The following is a 21,709-nucleotide window of genomic DNA, read 5'->3' as shown; positions in this document are numbered from 1 at the left end:
TACTATGTCTATATATGTGTTCAACAGCACCCTAATCTCAGCTGAAATTAAGGACTCCCTTCAAAAAGAACACCACCTCAGTGAAAATGCAGCCTCAGTTAGTATGCTAAGTGACAAGGACAGCTGTAGCTAGACAATAAAATCATATCATGGAGTCAATACTTGGTGTCTGGGCTGTAATGTGGTACATTGATTTAGCTTGCCTGAGCATCTATCATAAAAGAGATGGAAAAAGAAGATTTAAAAGATTGTTTTATGCATCAAGTCTTCTTTCTGCAGTGAGAAAAAGAAACTATGCTGCTGAAAAGTTATTTTGTATCCACCTTTCCCAAGCACAAGTTGTTGAGACACCAGCAAACATAACTACCAGCCTATTATAGGGTGATACTGCTTTATTATTTAGCAAATGATTAAGGAAGAACAGCAATGCAGATTTAAAGGTGCATTTCATTCCATGTACCTCATAACATAAAAGTTTCCAGAGAACAGAACTTAAAAGTGAAAGAAATACTGAACTAAAATAGTTATTTTCTACTCAGGTAAAGGTCAAAGCCTCCAGTTGAAGCTCTTGCATACATACAGTATATGCTATTTGCTGTCCTGTTGCTACTTATTTTGCTGCTAATAGTAAAAAAAAACAAAGTAAAGTTTTCATTTTCACATGACAGATTTTCATCATACCAAGAAAAAACTTGACATCAGCCTTCAAGTTAAATCACTCAGATATGACAGAGGGCTCCTCCTCTTCAGGCAGATCATACATCCAATGAAGTGTAGTGCAATACATCACTGAGGTATGTTGAGTGTTGCTTTTGGCAGCTTGCTGCCTTTTTTTTTTTTTAACACTTTAAGTTTGAGTTTATCATCCCCATTCCTTGGCACTCAATGATGTAGGTATCATTACCAGGGTCTTCCTCTTCTGACTTTGTCACAGTAAATTTGGCCTAGAGGAGGATTAGAAATACATCACTAATTAAGTTATCACATGCAGTGGTTTAAATATTGAGTAGCTGAAGTCCAATAACTGTACTGCCACATATTTATGTATATTACAGCTTTGACAGATTTAATTCAAAAAAACATTTAAATAAATGTGGTAAAAGTATCTAACCATTCTAAAAGCCTTTAACTCTAGAGTAGGCTCACTTTCTACAGGAAAAATCCCAGGTAAATACTATAGCAATTGTTTTATCAATGCTTCTCCTCCATGATTAAGTCCAGCTCACACTGCCTGATGAACTGTACATGGCCAAGTTACTGGAAGAAAACTGAAAGGTAAAACTTCCTGAATGTTTGGACTCACCTTTGTTAGCTGCTCTGCAAAGTGTATAGCTGTTTGAGTATGCAGTGTAATTGGTCCACTTTTCACTCTAGACACTCCCTTTGCCAATGCCATAAAAATGATCAGCTGAAAGGGAGGGAAAGTTAATTATTAAGACATTCTTCAGATTCTAGGAATTTATTGATTAAAAAAAACCCAACCAGAACATGCAAAATGTCTGTAAATATAAAAACGTTGTCTTCCAAGTTTCATAAAAGTTAATGAAGCTGAGTTTGAAGAGTGATCCATGGCTCCAGAAGTTTGGAGATTGCTACTGTAATGCCTATTACAGAAGGGCTACTTTTCCACAGTGGAGTTTGCCCCTATATTCCTGTTATTGAATTCCTGTTACTACATTTAACTTTGCTCTCCCCCACTGTATTGTCCCAAAATTCTCCAAAGTCATGTCAGACTCCAGATTAGTAGTTTACCTACATGGAGAGAACCTCAAGAAAAGGTACTTTAATTCTAACACTTCCTGCTCACAAATTCACCAGACAGACACCCAAAACCCTTTGATTTGACTTAAAACCATCACCATGACAAGAACACTGCAACTCTGTGCAGTTCCCATACACAGTGACTCTGGCTGTGGCTTGTTCCCATCTATGGTACTTGCATGCTTTGAAAAAACTAGGCTGAGTCCAAGACCCAAATACTTACTATACTACATAATATGTAGTGTGTCCAGGTGTTTACAGCTAAGAGCTAGCATCATCCTAGCTAAACCAGCCCAAGATTCTTATCAGGCTGAGATGAGGCAGTGGAGGGCCTTCATTCTCAAATTAAATCAGGGGAGCAAGATAACTGGGAGCATGTCCTAGATATTCTCTAGTTCCTTCCCTTAGTATCATTCTACATATGAAAGGAGGGAGCTATCACCACTGCACCACATGGAATGCTAAACTGAAGCAAATTCCTGTCTCTTTGTTCCATACTTACTGAGGGTTACAGAAAGGCAAAATTTAAGGGTGTTTGTACAATGTTAAAAGCATTTGTGGTTCCTAAAAACTGTATGTAATTTGCTAATCCTAGTGATGTTGTGACTACACATCTCTGAGACCGCTTACATCTTGTTCCTTCCCTATTCAGATCTATATTGTTGACAAGTAGTGCATGCATGTTCTTGCTACTTCATATAAACACATGTAGGAACCTTACTTGGTCTTGCAGAGAATCATCCACAGTTCCCCCATGTTTCAGATTCTGAAGCAGCATCTCTGCTGCTTCAATGCCAACTTTGTCAGCATTCTTTCCTAAGAGAGAAATCAGAAAGCTGAAAATTACTATTTAAAGTTTTAAAAATACAAAAAAAAAAAACCACCCAGAAAACAACCCAAGAAATTGTCAACTTTTTCGAGGTTATTTTCTTTAAACCTAATGCTCTTGCCTCAAGTGTCTGCTTTAAATAAAACAAACCTTCCCATCTTATGCTCATATATAGTTTATATTTTCTAAGCAGTGGAAAGAAAGTAGTGTCATTTAGTCATAAAAACATTTGATTCAAATAATATAAAACCAAGATCACTTCCATTAATTTTAATCTAGATTCACTCTTGAGCAAAAACTTCAAATGTTAAAGTCTGTGCTCCTAAAGTTCAGAAATATTTCCAGTGATTCTCCATTCTGATACAAGGTAAATTTAACGGTTCTGTAATTTTTGTAAATTTCCATTTACTGTGTTTTAAATCTGCTAATTTCTGTTGTCCTTTATTTCTAAAAGCATGTATTTAATAATGAAACATTCAGAGCATCAGATCTTTAAACAGGTGATACTTCAGATTCCTATTTGTTACTGGTATATTAAGCTGAGTCTCAAAGAATAGACAGAATTCTTACCTCTCTTGCCAAGTGATGACCCAGCTAACAAACAACCCGTTGAGGTCTCTGCAACAATACTAAGCAGAAAACCAAAAATAATTCAAATCAAAATCACTCATGTTACAGTTTGTATATCAGATATGTAATCAGGTCCTAGCTAATTAACCAACAAGATTAGAGGTAACAATAGACAGCTTGGACTCATCTTACATTATTCCACTTCCAGTCCCAACAGCTTGATCATCAGGTTCTCTGACAGGCTGAATGTTAATGTAAAGGTCTCTGATTTCTCTTCTGATGCATCTCACTGCTGCTGCTGACATGTCTTTTGCCAGCTAACAAGACAAGATATAAATCCAGTAATTAAATTATGTAATATAGCAATGCTTTTTCCTCATAAATTCAACTATTACAGTTAATCTCTGTATAAAGGGGCTACTTTATTAACTAGAAAAACAAAGGATTGTTATACACCCCCATAAGCAAGAACTGAACATGATTTTTTTCTGAAAGTTTTTCTACCATATTCGAATATTAGATCCTACAAAAATGACAGTTAGAAAAATATATGTAGAAATCAATATCAATAGAAATTCAAGAACTTTTCTTCATTCATAGAGAAAAAACATTTAATTTTAGTCTTCCCACAAAACTTTTGATTCTAAAAATAACTCACCCCAAAAACAAGTGCAAAAACCCCACCCCACAATTGTACAGAATATACTCTGTATGAGAGAATACACAAAATAACAATTTTACATTGCAAGCAAATGGGGACATACGAAGCTTAACCCATTCCTGTGATCTAATCACAGCTGTATTCACAGGTTGGGAGATTTTAAGACCAAAACCAGCAGTCCATAGCTTTTCAAAAAGTAGCTTAGCTTCTCTTCCTTCCTCTATTAATTCCTAGCCTGTATGTGAGAAGGAACCTCAAGGAGATCCCAGCACTGAGGACAGGAAGAATAGAAGAGAGGAGATATAAAGAGGCAAATTTATCTCTTTTTATTTTTGGCTAAACCTACCCATAACTTGTTCTAATACCCTTAGCAATGGTTGAAAAACTTGTTGTAGACTGGCCTCCACCTATTACTGTGCTCATAAATTTATGAACAAGGGCCCTAATTTCAGATTTAAAATAATGCACATGAATATGAAGAATACATAAATCAGATACAAGACATCCCTCAATATATGTCAAAGACTTGTAAATAGTCCTATGAAGGATGAGGATACTGCTCTCATTTCCTGTTTTAGCTTTACACTGCTGTGCAATGAATGAATTTTAGGTATGTCCAATATAATATTCTGCAGCCTGAAAAGCAGAATATTATAAAGCAACCATGTAATAAGGTTGCTTAGCTTGTGTAAGACTGCAAAAGACAGGAGAGTAGAGGAATGTTGAGCAGATTGCATGCAATTTTATACAGCTATATAAAGTTAGATGCTACCAGAGCCATGATAAGCACTTACTTTGATAGGCAGTGCTCCAGCAACAAATGCCCTTCCATAAATCTTTGTCACTGTGCCACGTTCTGTTAAGTTTATTGGGCTCAGCTCTTTGACTGGAGACATCTGGACTACAACTTCACCACCTCCTTGAGGATAGTAGCCCCTATTTAGAAACAGTAATTGGACATAATTAAATGCAATGATTACAAGGAAACCAAGAAAAGGGCCAGGAGGCTATTCGTACATTTCACTATACATTTTTATGTTCCCTGTTACTGTACATACAAATTTTCTTGATGTGTGCCTTAGAAACCCTTATAATGGAATTAGGCTCTCTAACAGTAATCCTCTGTAATGAACATCTTATTAACTTCCTAACACCAACCTAACTGCTCCTTGGAAAAAGCTCAGTAATGCACTGCCTGTTCAGCATGTGCTCCCCTCAGGGGAGCCAACAGGAAACATTACACAGCAGCTGTAGACTCAGCAATGAAAAGAAAAGACAGCCAAGAACCCTATCCCATTCATCATGTGGTGACAGCACACACAGGGGCAGCTAATGTGGATTAGTTCATGTATTATAAATTCACTCCTCAGTTTGATTGAGAGCCTCTTGTGTGCCTCTGCTCACACATGGGTTCAGTAAGGCCCAGCTCTGCTGCACTGCTCCACAACTCACCTCCTCTTTATGTCACAATTAAATGTGAAATTGAACTTTTCGATTATTGGCTTGAAGACCTGAAAAAAACCCATATAAAACACAGTGAATTTATTTTGCATTGATAATTTCCCACTATGTTATACAATCTTAAAAGAAAAAAAAAAACTCAACACAAAAATTTCAGTTGCATTATCAAAAAAAAAAAGCTAGTCTCATCCATATAGCTTATTTGACATTCCTCATACTTCATTCTCAATGTCACTTTGTGTAAAAGGATTTTCTTATGGAAAAAAGAAGAGTAATTCGCAGCACTTCCAGAAAAAAGAAAAAAACATTTTAAGTGAAATTTTCTGTAGTAATTGAAACCAAAGAGACTATTTGCCATTTCAGGAAATTCCATGAAACACTGGTTGCTCTTTACAGCCAGTACACTAATAGTGTTATGTTCCATGCCTAATTCCATAATCACAAATAGACTTGCAGTAAGAGCAACAGAGGCACAGCAGTCAAATTGCATACATATTCAGGGAAGATGCAGCAAGGCAAAGGAATTTCTCCCTACCATGACTGTGTAGTCTATCTGAGGAGCCATCTCCGCATTAGTCCCACCTTTTAAATGAAGCTCTGATGGGGAAGCAGCAAACAGCACACAGGGCATTGCTACCTGCATCAGTAGGCACACACTCCTAAAAGCAATTAAAACATACTCAGATGTTACACCCTCATAATCCATACAATTCCATAGAATTATTATACATCAAGGAACATTTTACTAGAACATTTACTTTTGCTTTTTATTTTTAAAATTATCCATAAACTTATTAGTCTTAAAAGATACTACTTTAAAACTTCATGTCCTTACCAAGCCTAAATATGAAAGTTTTCATTTCACGTTAATTGCATCTTTAACAGTTCTATTTGAAATAAAGTTATGTATCTTCCTTAGTATAGTGATGTGATCATGAAAACTGTGGGTTTAGGTAGCAGAAAAGGCTTAGGCAGCAGTAACATTGTAATACATGGATGGAATATGTCCCATTTCCAAAAGAGCAATATGACATACTGTGCTACTATGAGCATAAGTAAAATGTCAAAATTTACCTTATTATATGGTGATTATTTCAGACCTCATGGATGTGAGATACTCATCTAATTTAATGCATTTGGTCTGGTATGTAACACACCAGTGTGAGGACATTACACCTGAAGTTTTAAAGACACGGGCAGCTGCTTTTTTCATGACATGAACCAAGCATTCAGCTTTTATATCAATCATACTTTTAAACTTCACATGTACTTCCAGCATATCCTACCAATACTACAGGTTCTTTGGTTGCATAAATCTGGCTCAGGCAGCACATATCCTGGGGCTCATTAACAAAGCATAAATGTTCTTTTTTTCCCTCACCCCATCTATTGTGATAATTTTAAAGTTATCAGAAGCTAGTGTACAAAGACATACCCTGCTGTTTTTGTATCTGCTATGTGGGTTCCACCTTTGATCTTCCCAGGAGTGAAGGTTATTTCTGTTGAGCCAATTTCTCCACCATTCAGCTTCCCATCACACAAATCTCGAATCATCTCCAATCCAGACAGATGCTGAGGTCTTAGAGTGACAATACACAGTTAAAGACACATACAAGTAGACCACGTGCTTATGTTACATTAAAACAACCACTAAGCACACTAAAAAACTACAACTGCAAATTTTGGATCAGACAAGGATCAGAAATTCACTCTGGTTGCTGCAGTACTTCTGAGTTCACAGGAGCCAAAGGAGTAGCATTCAGGCCATATTGGGATATGCAGGATTCTGGTATCTTTTCCACTAGAGTGGGCCCAAGACAGATAGATGAGATGCAAGAGCAGCCACTTGTCCTAATGTGATAAATGCTTGGACAGAAATGCAGTGGGATAATGATGGCAATACTGGCTGAGCCAGAACCAGTTGCAGGGCTACAAGAGAGTTAACAGGTTTGCTATGTACTTGCCTTGTGCTTGTTTCCATTTGTTAGGGTAATCTAAATAGGAAATACACCAACTGTTCTTAACACTGGAAATACGCTAACTGTAGCAACACTAGGACATGCCCTATCTGTTCTTAGCACTGTAGGCTCGGTAAGCTGTGTTTTGCTCAGGCACTACATCAGTGTGTTCCCCGTTTCAAAGCGTGTTCCGCTCAGCACCCGTGGAACCATTTCCCCGGGCCGCGCCCTCACCTGCCCCGCCTGCGGCCCGGGCGGGACCCGCGCTGAGGGCACCGGCAAGAGAACCGAGCGCGCTTCATGCCGCAGCGTTCCCCCTCACTCCTTGAGAGCCACAGACGGGATTTTCTAGCAAAAAGGCTCTTTTAAAGCAAAGGAAACGCAAACGTTTCAGACGAGAGCAGCCGAGGCCTTGCGTGGCCGTGCCCCAGCCCGGGAGGGCCCCACACGCCGTAAGTGACAGGCTGAGGGCCCCGGGACCGCCCGGGAGGGTCTCACCTGAGGCCGGGCTGGCTCCGCCCGGCGCGGATCCGGCGCACCCGCAGCGGCAGCCCCAGCAGGCAGCTCAGCGCCGTGGACACCCGCAGGATCTGCCCGCCCTGCACGGAGAAATGGCGCTCGTCAGACGCTACGGCGCTTCCCGCACACCCGGCCGGCCCGTACCGCTGCCCGGGGCCAGGTAAGCCGCGGCCCGCCGGCGCTCACCCCCTCCATGATCCCGCCGTCTATATCCACCCTGTCCCCGTCCATGGCTGGCGATGAGCGGTGTCTCTCGCACAGGCCGCGCCGATGGGATCCCAGCGGGGCCCTAAACACGGCGAGCCCTCGGCGAAGCAGCCCCGGGCTAGGAGTGCTTGACAGCGGCGGCGCGCCCGGGATGCTGCGGTACCAGCGCTGAGGGCGGGCGGCGGTGCCGAGCAGGCGCAGAGCGGAGGCGCCTCCCTGCCCGCCCGCCGCGGGTTGGTCGGGGCGGCTCCGCCGCGGGGAGGAGCAGCCGGCGGGCCCGGCACTCAGGCGGGGGCCGGGAGTAGCTCCATTATCCCCGCCGTACTGACCGCGTCCCGCTGGAGGCAATGCCTTTCCCCTGTCCTGAGGGCCGGAGCGGTAACAACCGCGGCTCCTGGGAGATCAGAGCCATGGGTACAGCGCTGCCGCCGGAGGAGAGCGGCCGGACTGCTGCCCTCCTCGTTACCAGGTACTTTTCCTCAGAATCACAGAATGAACTAGGTTGTAAAAGACCTCTGAGATTATCAAGTCCAGCCTATAAACGAATACCACGATGTCAAACAGACCGTGGCACTAAGTACCACGTCCAGTCTTTTCCTTAAACACCTCTAGGGTTGGTATCTCCACCACCTTCCTGGGCAGCCCGTTCCAATGTCCAATCACCGTTTCTGTGAAGAGATTTTTCCTAATGTTCAACGTAAACCTCCCCTGGCGCATCTTAAGAGTATGCCCTGTCGCTCGTCACCTGGGAGAAGAGGTCGATCCCCACCTGGTTACAATCACCTGCACGCAGAGCCACAGACACGGGCGTGTTGCTCTGGCAGGCGCGCTCGGGACTTTATTACCCGTGTATGGGGAATGGAATGGCCGGGCTTTTCGCGCTGCCCTTTCCGCTACTGCGGCCCGGGGAAGCCGCGCGCCGTGCACGGCCAGTCGCGGCTCTGGCCCGCACGGGAACCCTCTCGCGGTCCCTCCCGTGGGCGTGTGCGGGCCCAGCCCGGCCCGCGGCCCCCGCCGCTGCTGGTTGGCTGTGGCGGCGCGGCCGCCGCCGGTTGGCTGTGCCGGGGGTGTGTGCGGGGCCGTTCTGCCCGGGGTAAGATGGCGGCCGTGACCGCGCTGAGGAGCAGCTGCCGAGCCGCGGGGCGCCTGGTAAGGGGAGCGGGAACCCCGCGGGCGGCGGCGCTCCCGGCCGGCCGGGGGGGAGAGATAACTCGCGGCATCCCCGAGAGCTGTTCCTGCCGTCCGGCGGGCGCACAGCGCGCACCGCGCCTCTGCAAACACGACGCGCTCGCGGAGCTGCCGCCTCGGCGGTGTCCGGGGCCGGGCAGCGCCTCAGCTCCCTCCCCGCTGTGCGCTCCCCCTGCTCCGCGCAGGTGACGGAACCCCGGCAGTGCCTGGGACCGCCCCCCGCGCTGCACGGGGACCCCCAGAACCGCACCCTCTCCCCCCGCGCTGCCCTTGCCCATGCTCCCTGGGAAAGAAACGTTTGCCTTTCTGTAATAAGACAGTGACATCCTCCTCTTCTGTCATTTCTAAGTCATCCCATTATTGCTTTGCCTATGCCTTGCTCTGCCATCACCGCTTCTCCGCCCACGCATCAGCTCCCTTTGCATACAGCATCTGCACGGAGACGGTGTGGATACACGTACAAAAAAGGGAAACGTATTTCTTTGAATCCCAGGAGCCTTGATACTTGAAAAGTAGTTGAGATACCTTACCATAAGAAGTGAATCTACTTGGTTGCCTTTTTGAGATACTTAAAATTTCGTGAACATAGACTTAGTTCATGCTTTCTCCTGTCTTCCTGTATCATAGTCTTTTTGCTATTGTGAAGAGCTTTGGTTTCCTATTATGTCATCCCTATTTTATGGGATGTCAGAGAATAAATAATTTTTGAAATTTAGAAACAAAATTAAGGATCCATTCCAGTTTCTAGTATGTTTTTTCTCTTAATAATTCATACTGTAATTTTAAAGCATAATGATGAGGAATTTTTAAATGATACTTTTGTAGTCCAGTTTTCAGCCAGTAACTTGTAAGTATTTATAAATAATTTTACTAATTAAGAGCATTAAAAATAGCACTTTCTTTTAAGTTGTATTTCTAACCTTCTACTCTTAATCTTATCTTTCTTCTGATAAGATGAAAATGCTCATCTTATCTATGTGCATGCTGAACTATAGAACTGGCTGGTTTATAGTGTGTGTTTCCTGCAAGTACATTTTGAATCTGAGCCAGGGAGCCTTTGTGTGAAGTGGCAGGGAAATGGCAATTACCTGGACACTGGGACACGTGCCAGGTATTTGGATGAGGGATGATATCTGATTAAAACACATGACCAGGGATGTTGCTTTAGTATATAGGTAACTATATACTTGGAAATATAGAATATGTATGCAAAACACAGCCAGTGTGAGGAAATGTTCTAAAATAACTCAGTGAGACAGAAGTCAAGAAAGTTCAGCATAGCAATATCCTTTAATGCAGAATCATTGCCTGTGAGCATGAACTGTTCAATTTGACTTGGAAATTTAGTGTTACTCCATCAGGTAATCAGTTCTCTCCAGGCTGCTTAAAACTATTTTGGTCTGAGGCCAGCATACATTTTCAGGATCAGTGGTAACTTAGACAGCTGGAGTTGGCTTGTTTTTAAGGAAACAAGCAAAGCTGAACCTGAGAGGCAAAGCAGCTCCCCGGAGTGCCCTCAGCTGCCCGCTTGGCTGGGGTCAGACCGTGCTCTGTCAGCCTGGCTGCTGCGGCCTCAGTCCCAGTGAGGGACCCAGTGGCCCTCAGCTCCTTTTTGCCAGAGTCACTGCACATCCCAGGCTTGCACAGGGAAGGTGTTACCGTGCTGTGGCAGTGTTGCCTTTAAGTTGCTGTTTAGTGTAACAGTAGCCACGTTAACAAGCTTAGTACTACCAGTTATCTTTGGAGTTAACTGATAGATTTTTCCAGACATCAAACTATATAGATGGGTATGCTATGGATATTAGAGCTAATTTTGTCTTTTATGTGCCATTTTTATTTCCTTGCTTGGCATTACACCAGTATTATGGTGATTAAATGCTGAAATTGTAAACACAGTCTCTTTGTTTTATGGATTTTAATTTTTTCCTTATTTGTAAGGAACACTGCTTTATGAAGAGATTGTGTCCTGTGTTATTACTTTAACATACTAGCACAGCAACTTTTTGGTAGGGAATCTGCAAAACTTAAAACCAGAAAGATTTCAGTTTTAAAAATGCTGTAGTTTTGAATTTTTCCTACAGATATAGTATGAAACAGCATGGTAACTCTTCAATAACAACACCAGTCTCTTTTTTTGGCAGTGACATTACTAATTCACTACCTGCATTGGTAACCAAAGGTTAAAAATCACATGGAAATCATTGTGAAACTTCACATTTAGAAATAGTTCAGAGATTTGATGTGCTCCTTGTGATCATCTTCACAGGTAAATACTGAATGTTTTTCATTTAGGGTCATGTAAAGAGAAAAGAGAGTTTTTGCAAGTTTGTGACAAAAAGATCTAGTTGAAAAATTTTTTTGGTGACATTTTTATGTAAACATGTAATATTCAAGTGGGAAGAAACCCAGAATTAAAGATAGCAGAAAAACGGGATTGTGAAGATGTACATTGTATACCCATTTTGTAATTTAATGTGAACTTTAAATGTATTCCTAGAGTATGATTTTTCATAGCTTGAAATTGCCATGTTACCTGATTGTTGAGTATAGAAAGTTGTTTGGAGGATTAATGAAAAGATTTTCTATTTGCTTGTTATAGGAATTAGAAAAATACTCATTCTAGATCAGTAGGTACCATCTTAGTGGCAGGCAACTGAAAGGTAACTCAAATGATATAACTTTGTTGTGTCCATCATGATAGACTGTGTTGTATAAATGTTTGTTCTTTAAAGAAAGGGGATATTAAATATAACTTGCAGTGCCGGGTTAAATAATAGAGAGAATGAGTACATTGTCAGTTCAGAATTGTATGGCCTGCTGAATAATATACTTTTTAAACACTGAAAAGTGATAGCAAATAGTTAAACAGTTTGGGGTGTGGGGAGGGAAACAAGAAGTTTCATATGCTCTGTAATTACTGAAAGGATTTTTTAAACAAGAAGTTAAAATGAACTTTCCCATGCAGGTATGCTGTTTTCTGGCTCCTCTAAGAAGATAATTTCTAAATTTTACAGTTTTGAGCTACTTGAGGTACATTGTAGCACCTGAATTTTTTTCATATCTCTAAATTAGTTAGAGATAGTATCTACAGATAAATTGTTATTTTTATAAATTATACAGCACTTTTAAGACAACATAACACCAAAATTACGTTAAATTTAATAATTTTTACTGGATAAGAACGCGTCTGAACTAACTTGTGTTGAGCTTAATAAAATACCTGTTTATGTCAATGCAAGCACTACCAACTTTGCTTATGATCACAATCATGACTGATTAGAAGAGACTTTAAAACATAAAGTTTTGTCTGAGGAATCTTTCTTTAGACTCTTTAAAATTGATTTCTGGATAAATATAATTATAACCATAAAAGAAAACCATCTCATGGCTAGTTATTACAAAATATCATTGAAGCTGATTTAAGGGGATGTTTACTTGAAGATGATTGCCTCCTCTATAGGAACAAAAATGAAAGGGCAACTCTCTGGGCCCTGTGGTGTGAATTTCCTTTCATTAGTACTTCTGATCAACCTCTGATGGGACAAATATGCTGGTTTTCTGTGCAGTCTAGGGAAACCTTCCAGCATTCATCCTGGATAGGAGTATTTCAGATATCTGATGTGGTTGATAGTGTGTGTGCTTTTTGTGTGCCTGTCCTGATTAAGCTAATTCCTGAGAGACACAATAGCAATGAATCACTCACCAAATGCTGTCATGATTTTTGTTAATTGGTTATGTCCCCGTGGCTTTGATCTCCCCATGTGTTGTGTTAGTGAAAGAAGCTAAAACCTGGCGAAGCTTTTGCTAATGTAAAGGTTACTGTATGTTCAAGAATGCATTCAGTGTAATTGTGTTCCATAAGAACTTCTCTTACTTAGACAAGAATGAAACTATTTTAGTCTGACTGTTGGGGGATATTAAATGGGCTCTACCTGCAGTGTATTAACCCTTGAGATTTTCTCCCCAGGTTTGCATTCATCGCGTTAGATCGTGCAGCAGCATTCGCTTTACAAAATCAAAATATGTGTGCGTGTTTGACAAATCCGCCCTCAAGTTTAGTCATCAACAGCGATTATTCAGAACATCTGCTGGTAATCTTTTTCATAATAAAATAATTTCTTTTATTTTGCTATTTTATGAGTGTTATGTTAGAGGTTTGCATATGGCTCATATGTAGATTATTTCTGATGCATTCAGATTTTTCTGTCTGGTAACTTGTATTTAATATTAAAGATGCTGTATTTTCTTATTCTATGTTTCAAGTTTCATGTGGCCAAATTGTCCAGTTTAAGCTTTCTGACATTGGTGAAGGAATTACAGAGGTGACTGTAAAAGAATGGTAAGCTCTGCTTTCCTGGAAATACACTAAGAAATCAGCAGGTAGTTTAGTAGCTTTAGCTGTGTGATCAATGAATTATCTGAGAATATTTTTTGGGTTACTAGTCAAGTTTTTCAGGTTTCATTTTGCACATTTTGGAACCTTAGACATACGGAGCTTTTTATTTTGTTTGTTTCCAGTCTCGTGTATTTGTGAGTGAAAAAATTGGGAGGAAAGGGATGCAACTGTATATAGGCTTTTCCTTTAGTGATTGATGTTTTTTGTGTTCAGGTGGCCTGTCTTTTGTTATGTTTACTTAAACTTAGCTTTAGAAACAAATAGCTAGTCTAAAGAATGAACATAATTTTATCCTGTACCCCTCCTCTATTGCTTTTAGTAAAAGATTTGAACTTCTGAATTGTTTGTAAAAAGCCAGTGATGAATGGATTAAACAAAATCAAAGTGTACAGTGAAGGAAGGCAGTGTTGAAAGGCCTTGCTCTTTGTACAAACACCTCTCTTTGCATGAAGACAGTGCTCTCTACTATCCATTTCCTTTCTGAAACTGATTGTATATTGACAAGTTGGAACTAACAACTTCCTTGCATTCAGATTAAACTTAAACATTCTTTTTTTCGATGCTTTATTATCTGACAGGAAAACTCTACTAAAGTAAATGTAATATGTATGTAGTGATATTCATAATAATTTTGTCATTTCACCCAGCAAAGAGTTCTGTGACAAAATGCATGTAGCAAACATATCAAGTATGTAGAATTTGTTTTCTCATCTGGAATGCACTTCCATGTTGTAGGATGTATATTATTGAACTTACCAAAGGAATACACAGAACAGGTTTTTACACTGACTGTGTTTCCCAGTAGCCTGTCTTTCCTCCCAGGTACATAAAGGAAGGTGACAGTGTGTCTCAGTTTGACAGCATCTGTGAGGTGCAGAGTGACAAAGCCTCTGTTACTATCACCAGTCGCTATGATGGCATCATCAGAAAACTCCATTACAGCATAGATGATATTGCTTTTGTTGGAAAACCACTAGTGGACATTGAAATTGATGCTTCAAAAGGTATTGTAAGCCATTTTTTTCTCATGAATATTTTATGTTTGTTGTCATAAAACAATCAGTGGCAGAGAAGCTTGCTTTTTCCTCCTGAAAATCTTCAAAGATTTTTTTCCCTTTATAAAGTCAGGAAATTTGAGTAGAGAAAGTTGTGATATTTATCAAAGTTTAAATCTCCTAGCCATTTCCTCTTGAATATTTAGCTTTAGCAAGCTGTGTTCCCATCCACATTAACTCAAAGTAAATCGTAAAAAACTCAGCTGTCACAGAATGGTTGAGTTTGGAATTTAACAAATGCTTACGATGTAGTAAAGTTAATTTTTTTCTTTTTGTTTGCAGGTGTTGCCTCAGAAGAAGATGTTGTTGAAACACCTCCTATGTCTCATGAAGAGCACACTCACCAAGAGATAAAAGGTCACAAAACATTAGCAACCCCTGCAGTTCGTCGCCTGGCCATGGAGAACAATGTAGGTTTGCTGAATAAGGTCCTGCTGCATTTTACCCAGCTTTTACATGGCATTTTGACTGACTAGAAGAGCACTGATCTAGAGGAAACACTTGTTTTCAAATACATTTTACAGTGTGAAAATTGTTGTAGAAATGAAGAGGATTGTGCTTGAAGTATGCAGTCAAATACCTAGTGGGACTAGTGGGACTTTTGGATGATTTGCACTATGTTGAATACCTAATAAACTACAGAAAGGAACAGAAAACTGCAAATATGTTGGATCAGAAATGGGAATGATTTTTAACCATAGCTCACAATAGAAGATATTTTTATGTTGCTGTAAAACTAAAGTATCACTGCTTGTTATGTACTTTTCAGATTAAATTGAGTGAAGTTGTTGGGACAGGAAAGGATAACAGAATCCTTAAAGAAGATATACTCAACTACTTGGCCAAACAAACAGGAGCTATTTTGCCTCCATCCCCGAAGGCTGAAATTGTCCCACCTCAGCGGAGAGCAGAGGCTGTGCCAGCTGCTCCAAAGGACAAAGCACGCAAAATCCCCGTACCTGTTCCCAGACCCATTGCTTTTGCAGGAAAAGATAAAACTGAACCTGTAACAGGTAAATCACGAAAAATAGTCTTGAGGTCATGGTAGACTACCAGTACCTGTTGCTCTGTGAGTAGCTGATTCCTTTTGATGGGAGTGTGTTTCATGTGGTTGTTATGCAAATGAGCATTTAGGAAAACATTCTCTGTAAGAAGCATTTCTGCTGAAATTATTTTATTAAATATTTGTTCATGTTTTGGTTGGATGGAGTTGGGCTGCAAATTGTACTTGCTCATTCTTCAAGAGTATGTTGAAACAGGTAGGAATTCTAAACATGGATTTGTCATGGTAGGAGTCATTATGCAATTAGTGGTGAAGTGCAGTGAATTTAAGTTATTATTAGTGTTTAGTAAAAGCATACTGCACTATTATGTGAGTGGCATTCACACCTGTTCTGGAGAACAGTGCCATAAAAGACACTAAGGTAACCAAAAAATCACTTTAAAAGGGGACGATTAAAATTTTTTCCTTGCCTTTCAAGCAGTGTTTATTTGGAGAGGCTGGTAAGCATAATGCAGATTATTATATTATGATTTCAAATTTATACATACATAGGAGAGAGATGCAGTAATATAATTGGGAGTATTACAGTCATCACAATTGAGTTCTATGAACTCAACAACTCAGTAAGTGCTCTTTATGCTGTTCTTCTTTGGTTATGCTTTGGTTTTGGTTTGGTTTTTGTAAGTTGTGTAATTTGGTTAATGGAAACAGATGAAATTTCACCATAACTTCACAGAAGCTCATTTTGCTGGTTTAAGAAGACAATGAATATTTTCCAGGTTTTCAGAAGGCCATGGTAAAGACTATGAGTGCAGCCCTGAAGATCCCCCACTTTGGTTATTCTGATGAGATTGATTTGACTCAGCTTGTTCAGCTGCGAGAAGAGCTGAAACCTCTAGCTGAAATGCGTGGAGTTAAGCTTTCCTTTATGCCTTTCTTCATAAAGGTGAGGCCTGCAGCAGAGCCCTCTTTGGAGTACTTATACACAGGTTTTGCCAAAATCTGTTCAATGATTGTTGTAGATGTATCTCTATCATCTGAGTTATGGCAGATCACAGGAAAACTGGTTTTTTTTTGTCTGTTGAGCCACTTACCAATTTACAGTTGGAATTGCTGCTAGAGTTATATAGTGTCATTGAAGTTTTTGAAATAGTAATGGGGAAGGATAGAGTGCCTTCAGCATAATTTAATATGGAAGTAAGCATCACCAGGTGTTTGAATCGCACAAAACAAGTTTTTGAAATTGTCAGTATTTTTTAACCTCATGTGAAAGGCATCATTGTTCTTGTTGGTGTTATTATTGTAATCTTTGTATTGCTAATGAATCCCTTAGGTCTGACTGTTGTTCCTTCTGTTTTTCAGAAAAGCAGGCAGTTGTGCTCATGTGCAGTGAATGTACAGATCAGTCTGGTTATGCTATAGCATTCAGAGTGCTGCCTAAACACTCATTCCATATTGTTCTTAATCTAAATTTTCTCCTATCATTACTTCTTTTCCATGAAGCTCTCTGCTTATAAACTATAAAAATCTATTTTGTTTTCTTTTGTTATATTTAACAGGCAGCCTCTCTGGGATTGCTGCAGTATCCCATTCTTAATGCTTCTTTGGATGAGAACTGTCAAAATGTCACATATAAGGTTTGTAAACTATGGATAAATGTTGTGAGCAGAAAGTGAAAAGTAATGTCTAACAGGGGCCTTTCAGAATGTCTGAGCTAATTATAAGAACCAAAATTTTGGTGCTGTGCAGGAAAATAATTTGTGCATTCAGTGTCTGAGATCTAGATTTGATTTATTGTTGGCCCTATTGCATTAGTTTGTTAGGTAAAAGTAGCTTTGTTATTCAGACTTGCCTCAAAAATGCATATTAATATATTAATTTTCTATTTTTCACCTGAATATGGGCCAAGCTTTTAAAATGAGGACATTTCAAATATAATACAACAATTTTTGGGGATTTTGTGCACGGTAGTTCAACTGTTCCAACACTCAACCCTACAGTCTTGATCAAAGTTACATAGTTTTATACAAGCTGCTGGATTGATACTTCTGGGAAGCAAGTATCTATTTTCTTAAATGATACGTAATTGCACCTTGCAGTACAAACTTTTTTTGTGCTGTTTTATAAATATCTTTAAGCATCCTAATATTCCTTCCAAAACATAAAAAGAGAGTTAGCAAAGTCATCTGTAGTGGAAATGGAACATGGAGTCTCCCTTTGTTGCAGAAAAGCTGCACTTTTCATGATTGAAAAGTTTATGGTGTTTTTAGATGACTATAACACACCAAATTTCTTTTTTTTTCTTCTTTTTAATTTTAGTGTTCTCTTTAAAATATGTTATTTATGTTTTGTTACACATATGGTCATCCTAAAGTGCAATGTTTTCAGTGTGAAATTGATTCCAGGACTTTGTATTCTCTGAAGGTGGCATTGTCAACATCAATTTACAGTTTGCAGATGTGAGGCTAATTTAAAAAAATTATATCCTTTTCTCCCCTCAAAGTTCTATGCAGAAGTTGCTTACTAAATACAGCACTTTCCAGGTTAAAAAGATAAATAAGGAAAATGTGACTGAAGTGCCTTTTTACCTAAAATACATTTTATGTTGACAGCTTATATTAATGTCTGGTTAATGGCATTTGCTGCAGGCTTCACACAACATTGGAGTTGCAATGGACACAGAGCAAGGTTTAATTGTCCCAAACGTGAAAAATGTTCAAGTCTGCAGTGTGTTTGACATTGCTGTGGAATTAAATCGCCTCCAGTCCTTGGGCTCTGCAGGCCAGCTGGGAACAAGTGACCTCACTGGGGGCACATTCACCCTTTCAAATATTGGCACAGTAAGTACAGGGAAAATGAGAGCTGCTTCTGAAATGCAGCTTTACTGAAGTTTCATATGCCAAGAACAAAATCTGTAGCAATTAATTCAAGAGGCAATCTGCTTAAAAAAAGTTCTTAAATAATAACCTCATTTTTTTCTTTTCTAGATTGGTGGCACTTATGCCAAACCAGTGATACTACCTCCTGAAGTAGCTATTGGAGCACTTGGAAAGATACAGGTATATTCACTTTATCTCAGTGATGAGAGTGTTAGCTAAGGTCATCTTAACGAAAATGGAACATGGAGCCTGTCTTTGTTGCAGAGAAAATGCATAGCTCATGACTGAAAAGTTTGTGGTGTTTTCAAATGACTATGCACATACCAAATGTTTAATTAGAAGTTTCTTACACCAAAGGTTTGTATTTATTTTCCAGAATCCTGTTTATCACATCTATGTTTAGCCTTCGGGTTAGTAAGAAAAAATATAAATACAGTTTTGCAAGTTTTGCAACATGGCAATAGCAATTTTGCTATCAGGAGGGAGAAAACTTGAGAAGTATTCTGAAAATGCAGTTCAATTTCATAAGCCAGGTAGCTGAATCCATACAGAATTTTGGATGTGAAGGCAGTTTTATATTTTTTGAATCTCAGGGTTTAATTCTTAAATACAGACATTGGAGCTCAGTGCTGGAAATGAAATGAGTATTAACTGAAATTACCTCTATGTTCTTCCTCTGAGCATTTTTTTTCGAGGTGCTTTAAGGAAACTGCCACTTTGAGAACTAACAGTGCAATAAACTATTCAGGAAGAAAACTTTGGAGTCAGGAAAAGCTTTTACTACTTCAGTATTTCCATGAAGGTGGAAAAAGGCTCTGACTGTTCATTATGCAAGCTTGCAATATATTCTAATCCACAACACAAATAGTAATGGAAAGGTCTTGGTTTTTAGCATGGTGCTACTGCTGTCTGTCTAATTCAGCAAAATTAATTGTAATTTAGTTCAACAAATTAGCAAAAACAAGAAAACGCAGATTTGCTAATGAAAGTATTTAATTTAATAATTCTGGTTTTGTCCTTCCTCTGGTTTTTAGGCTCTTCCTCGGTTTAATAGCAAAGGTGAAGTAGTCAAAGCACAAATAATGAATGTGAGTTGGTCAGCTGATCACCGCATCATTGATGGAGCTACCATGGCCCGGTTTTCTAACTTGTGGAAATCTTACTTGGAGAACCCTGCTTCAATGCTGCTGGACCTTAAATAAAGGAAACCATGGCTAGAAAATGCCTTTAAACTCTGTGGATTAGACTGAATAGTTACACAAGCTGTCTCTGCTAACATGTGCCCTTTACTACGTGCATTATATAATAATGTTATGTGGTTGAAAGTTCTCAACAGCTGATATCAGTCTCAATTAGTTGTTGCTTCTTTCATTTTGTATTGCTGTAATTTCATCTACAGCAGACTGTCAAACTGAGTAGGTCACAGCTTCTGAATATGGTGGTGGAATGTCTTTATTTTGCCTTTATAATAATGATTGTCAGGCTGGTGTGACTGAGTGCCACTGCTCTACACCTGCAGCATTTATAATCTGAAGGGAGATTTTGGAGGGGAGTACTCATAGTTCTTCTATTTTGGACACATAAATTTATTTTAACAAATAATATCTGAACTCCTAAAAGGGATTATGCAAAAATCATATACAAATAAAATGCCTTTAATGCTTCTGCTGTAAGATGTCCAGAGAGCTTTTTGTTGTTTAACTGAGTTAACCTTTTAAGTGTTTTGCTAGTCCACTTTTCCTGGCAGTTACTTGCACAGGTACTCTTTATCAAACTATAAATGAAGAGGCCATATTTATTCAAATGCTTACTGACAACACTGATTGATAACTATCAAGGCCTTAATACTCTCTAGAATGTCCTATATTTTTAAAGGCTGAAAGTAGTTTCAGCCCTTAATGCTTTCCAGTTATTTTTGATTCTTATAGAAAATATCTGTCTGTTAAAATGAAATGAGAAAGAAAGAGAAAACAAAATAAAAAAAGAAGGATCTTGTTTTATTATTCTGTCATTAGGTAAGCCTGACAGTAAATTGATCATGATCTTGCATTCTTTTATTGATATTCAGATACTAGAATCTGATAGATTAATCAGATTCAACAAAGAATGGATATTAAAAAATACTATGAGATAAGGACTTCTTAAACTCAGACACGAGGCATATAATGAATAGGTTCAAATTAATGACTTTGGAACAGAAAACTTATGTGGCTTTAAGGTAAAATAAACAGATCATGATGATTGCACTGCTGATTTAATGGGAGATATGAAGAAAACTGTTGGATATAAATACCTTCTAAACAGATACATTTCACACAGACATGAGAAAAGATAGTTACGTAGCCTTAAAAATGAATTTGTAACGCACAAAACAGACGTTTTCTCCTTTTTTTAGATATCAAAAACAGGAGCATTCTTCAAAATTATAGACCAAAGTTATCTATTGCATTTAGCTGTGAAGATGTGAGACAGGCTACCAGAGGTAGAATCCCTGCTATCCATGATGCTGAGACTGAATAAGAGAAAAGCTGGTAATGTATGGAGTGTGGCGCATCCATGTAAGGTGCTATTAATATTTCTATTGTGCTATAAGGGTCTTTTATATAAAGGTAATTTCTTGCAAAGTTTGACTGTTATATCATGTTTATCACCCATTTCATTTTTATCAGATTTATTTATTCCTAATAAAAAATGTAAAGCCACAAAATATTGTTTTTATTTGTGAATTTTATGCAGGCAGTCCTGTATGGGTGACTCAAACTCTTTCTTCTTGCCTTAAAGAACATACTATACTCAAGGCTACCAGAAGAACACAGCCTAATGTCTACTTTTCTACAAGTATATTGTTGTGGTAAGGACTTAGTCTGAAGGCTTAGGATATTTTTTAATCTGATGATCACTGAGAAAATAAATTGAGAAGATAGAAGTGTATGAAAGAAAGCAATAAAATTACTTTGAAATACTTAAGACAGAATAATTTTACCTACACAAGGAGAAGATTGAAAGCTAAAGCACTTAGTGTTTTTTTAAGTAGGTAATGGTATTCATGTATTTAGTTGTTTGTGGACTGGAGAGGGTTGAGGTTTTTTATTATAAAGTTCTGTGTAATAGAGTTATAACCAAATTAATGATACTTTTAAAATTTCATCTTCACATTTTATACTCTAGCTCAATTGGTTTGAACTATCCAGTTTTATGGCTTCTGCCTCAAATAGTGACCTT

At 39.0% G+C, this 21,709-nt stretch overlaps 2 protein-coding genes across 2 annotated transcripts; one reads left to right on the top strand and one right to left on the bottom strand.

Annotated features, from left to right (window-relative positions):
- Nucleotides 1–374: 374 nt before the first annotated feature.
- Nucleotides 375–8,131, bottom strand: RTCA (RNA 3'-terminal phosphate cyclase). The gene is made up of 11 exons (XM_066555573.1): nt 7,946–8,131; nt 7,739–7,839; nt 6,718–6,861; nt 5,818–5,941; nt 5,274–5,332; nt 4,616–4,757; nt 3,353–3,477; nt 3,161–3,219; nt 2,483–2,577; nt 1,304–1,408; nt 375–944 (listed from the first exon to the last, which is right to left on the bottom strand). Exons 1-11 carry the CDS (start codon nt 7,988–7,990, stop codon nt 840–842), a joined length of 1,104 nt encoding a protein of 367 aa, XP_066411670.1. The 5' UTR covers nt 7,991–8,131; the 3' UTR covers nt 375–839.
- Nucleotides 8,132–9,055: 924 nt separating this feature from the next.
- Nucleotides 9,056–21,194, top strand: DBT (dihydrolipoamide branched chain transacylase E2). Its single transcript, XM_066555512.1, has 11 exons — nt 9,056–9,115; nt 13,122–13,245; nt 13,418–13,493; nt 14,373–14,554; nt 14,888–15,015; nt 15,375–15,618; nt 16,388–16,554; nt 17,168–17,245; nt 18,257–18,448; nt 18,596–18,667; nt 19,522–21,194. Exons 1-11 carry the CDS (start codon nt 9,065–9,067, stop codon nt 19,687–19,689), a joined length of 1,482 nt encoding a protein of 493 aa, XP_066411609.1. The 5' UTR covers nt 9,056–9,064; the 3' UTR covers nt 19,690–21,194.
- Nucleotides 21,195–21,709: the final 515 nt, after the last annotated feature.

Source organism: Molothrus aeneus, chromosome 9 (genome assembly GCF_037042795.1).
Source record: "Molothrus aeneus isolate 106 chromosome 9, BPBGC_Maene_1.0, whole genome shotgun sequence".
NCBI lineage: Eukaryota > Metazoa > Chordata > Aves > Passeriformes > Icteridae > Molothrus > Molothrus aeneus.
Note: the sequence above shows the minus strand (reverse complement) of the source record. Positions and strands in the feature narration are given on the sequence as shown.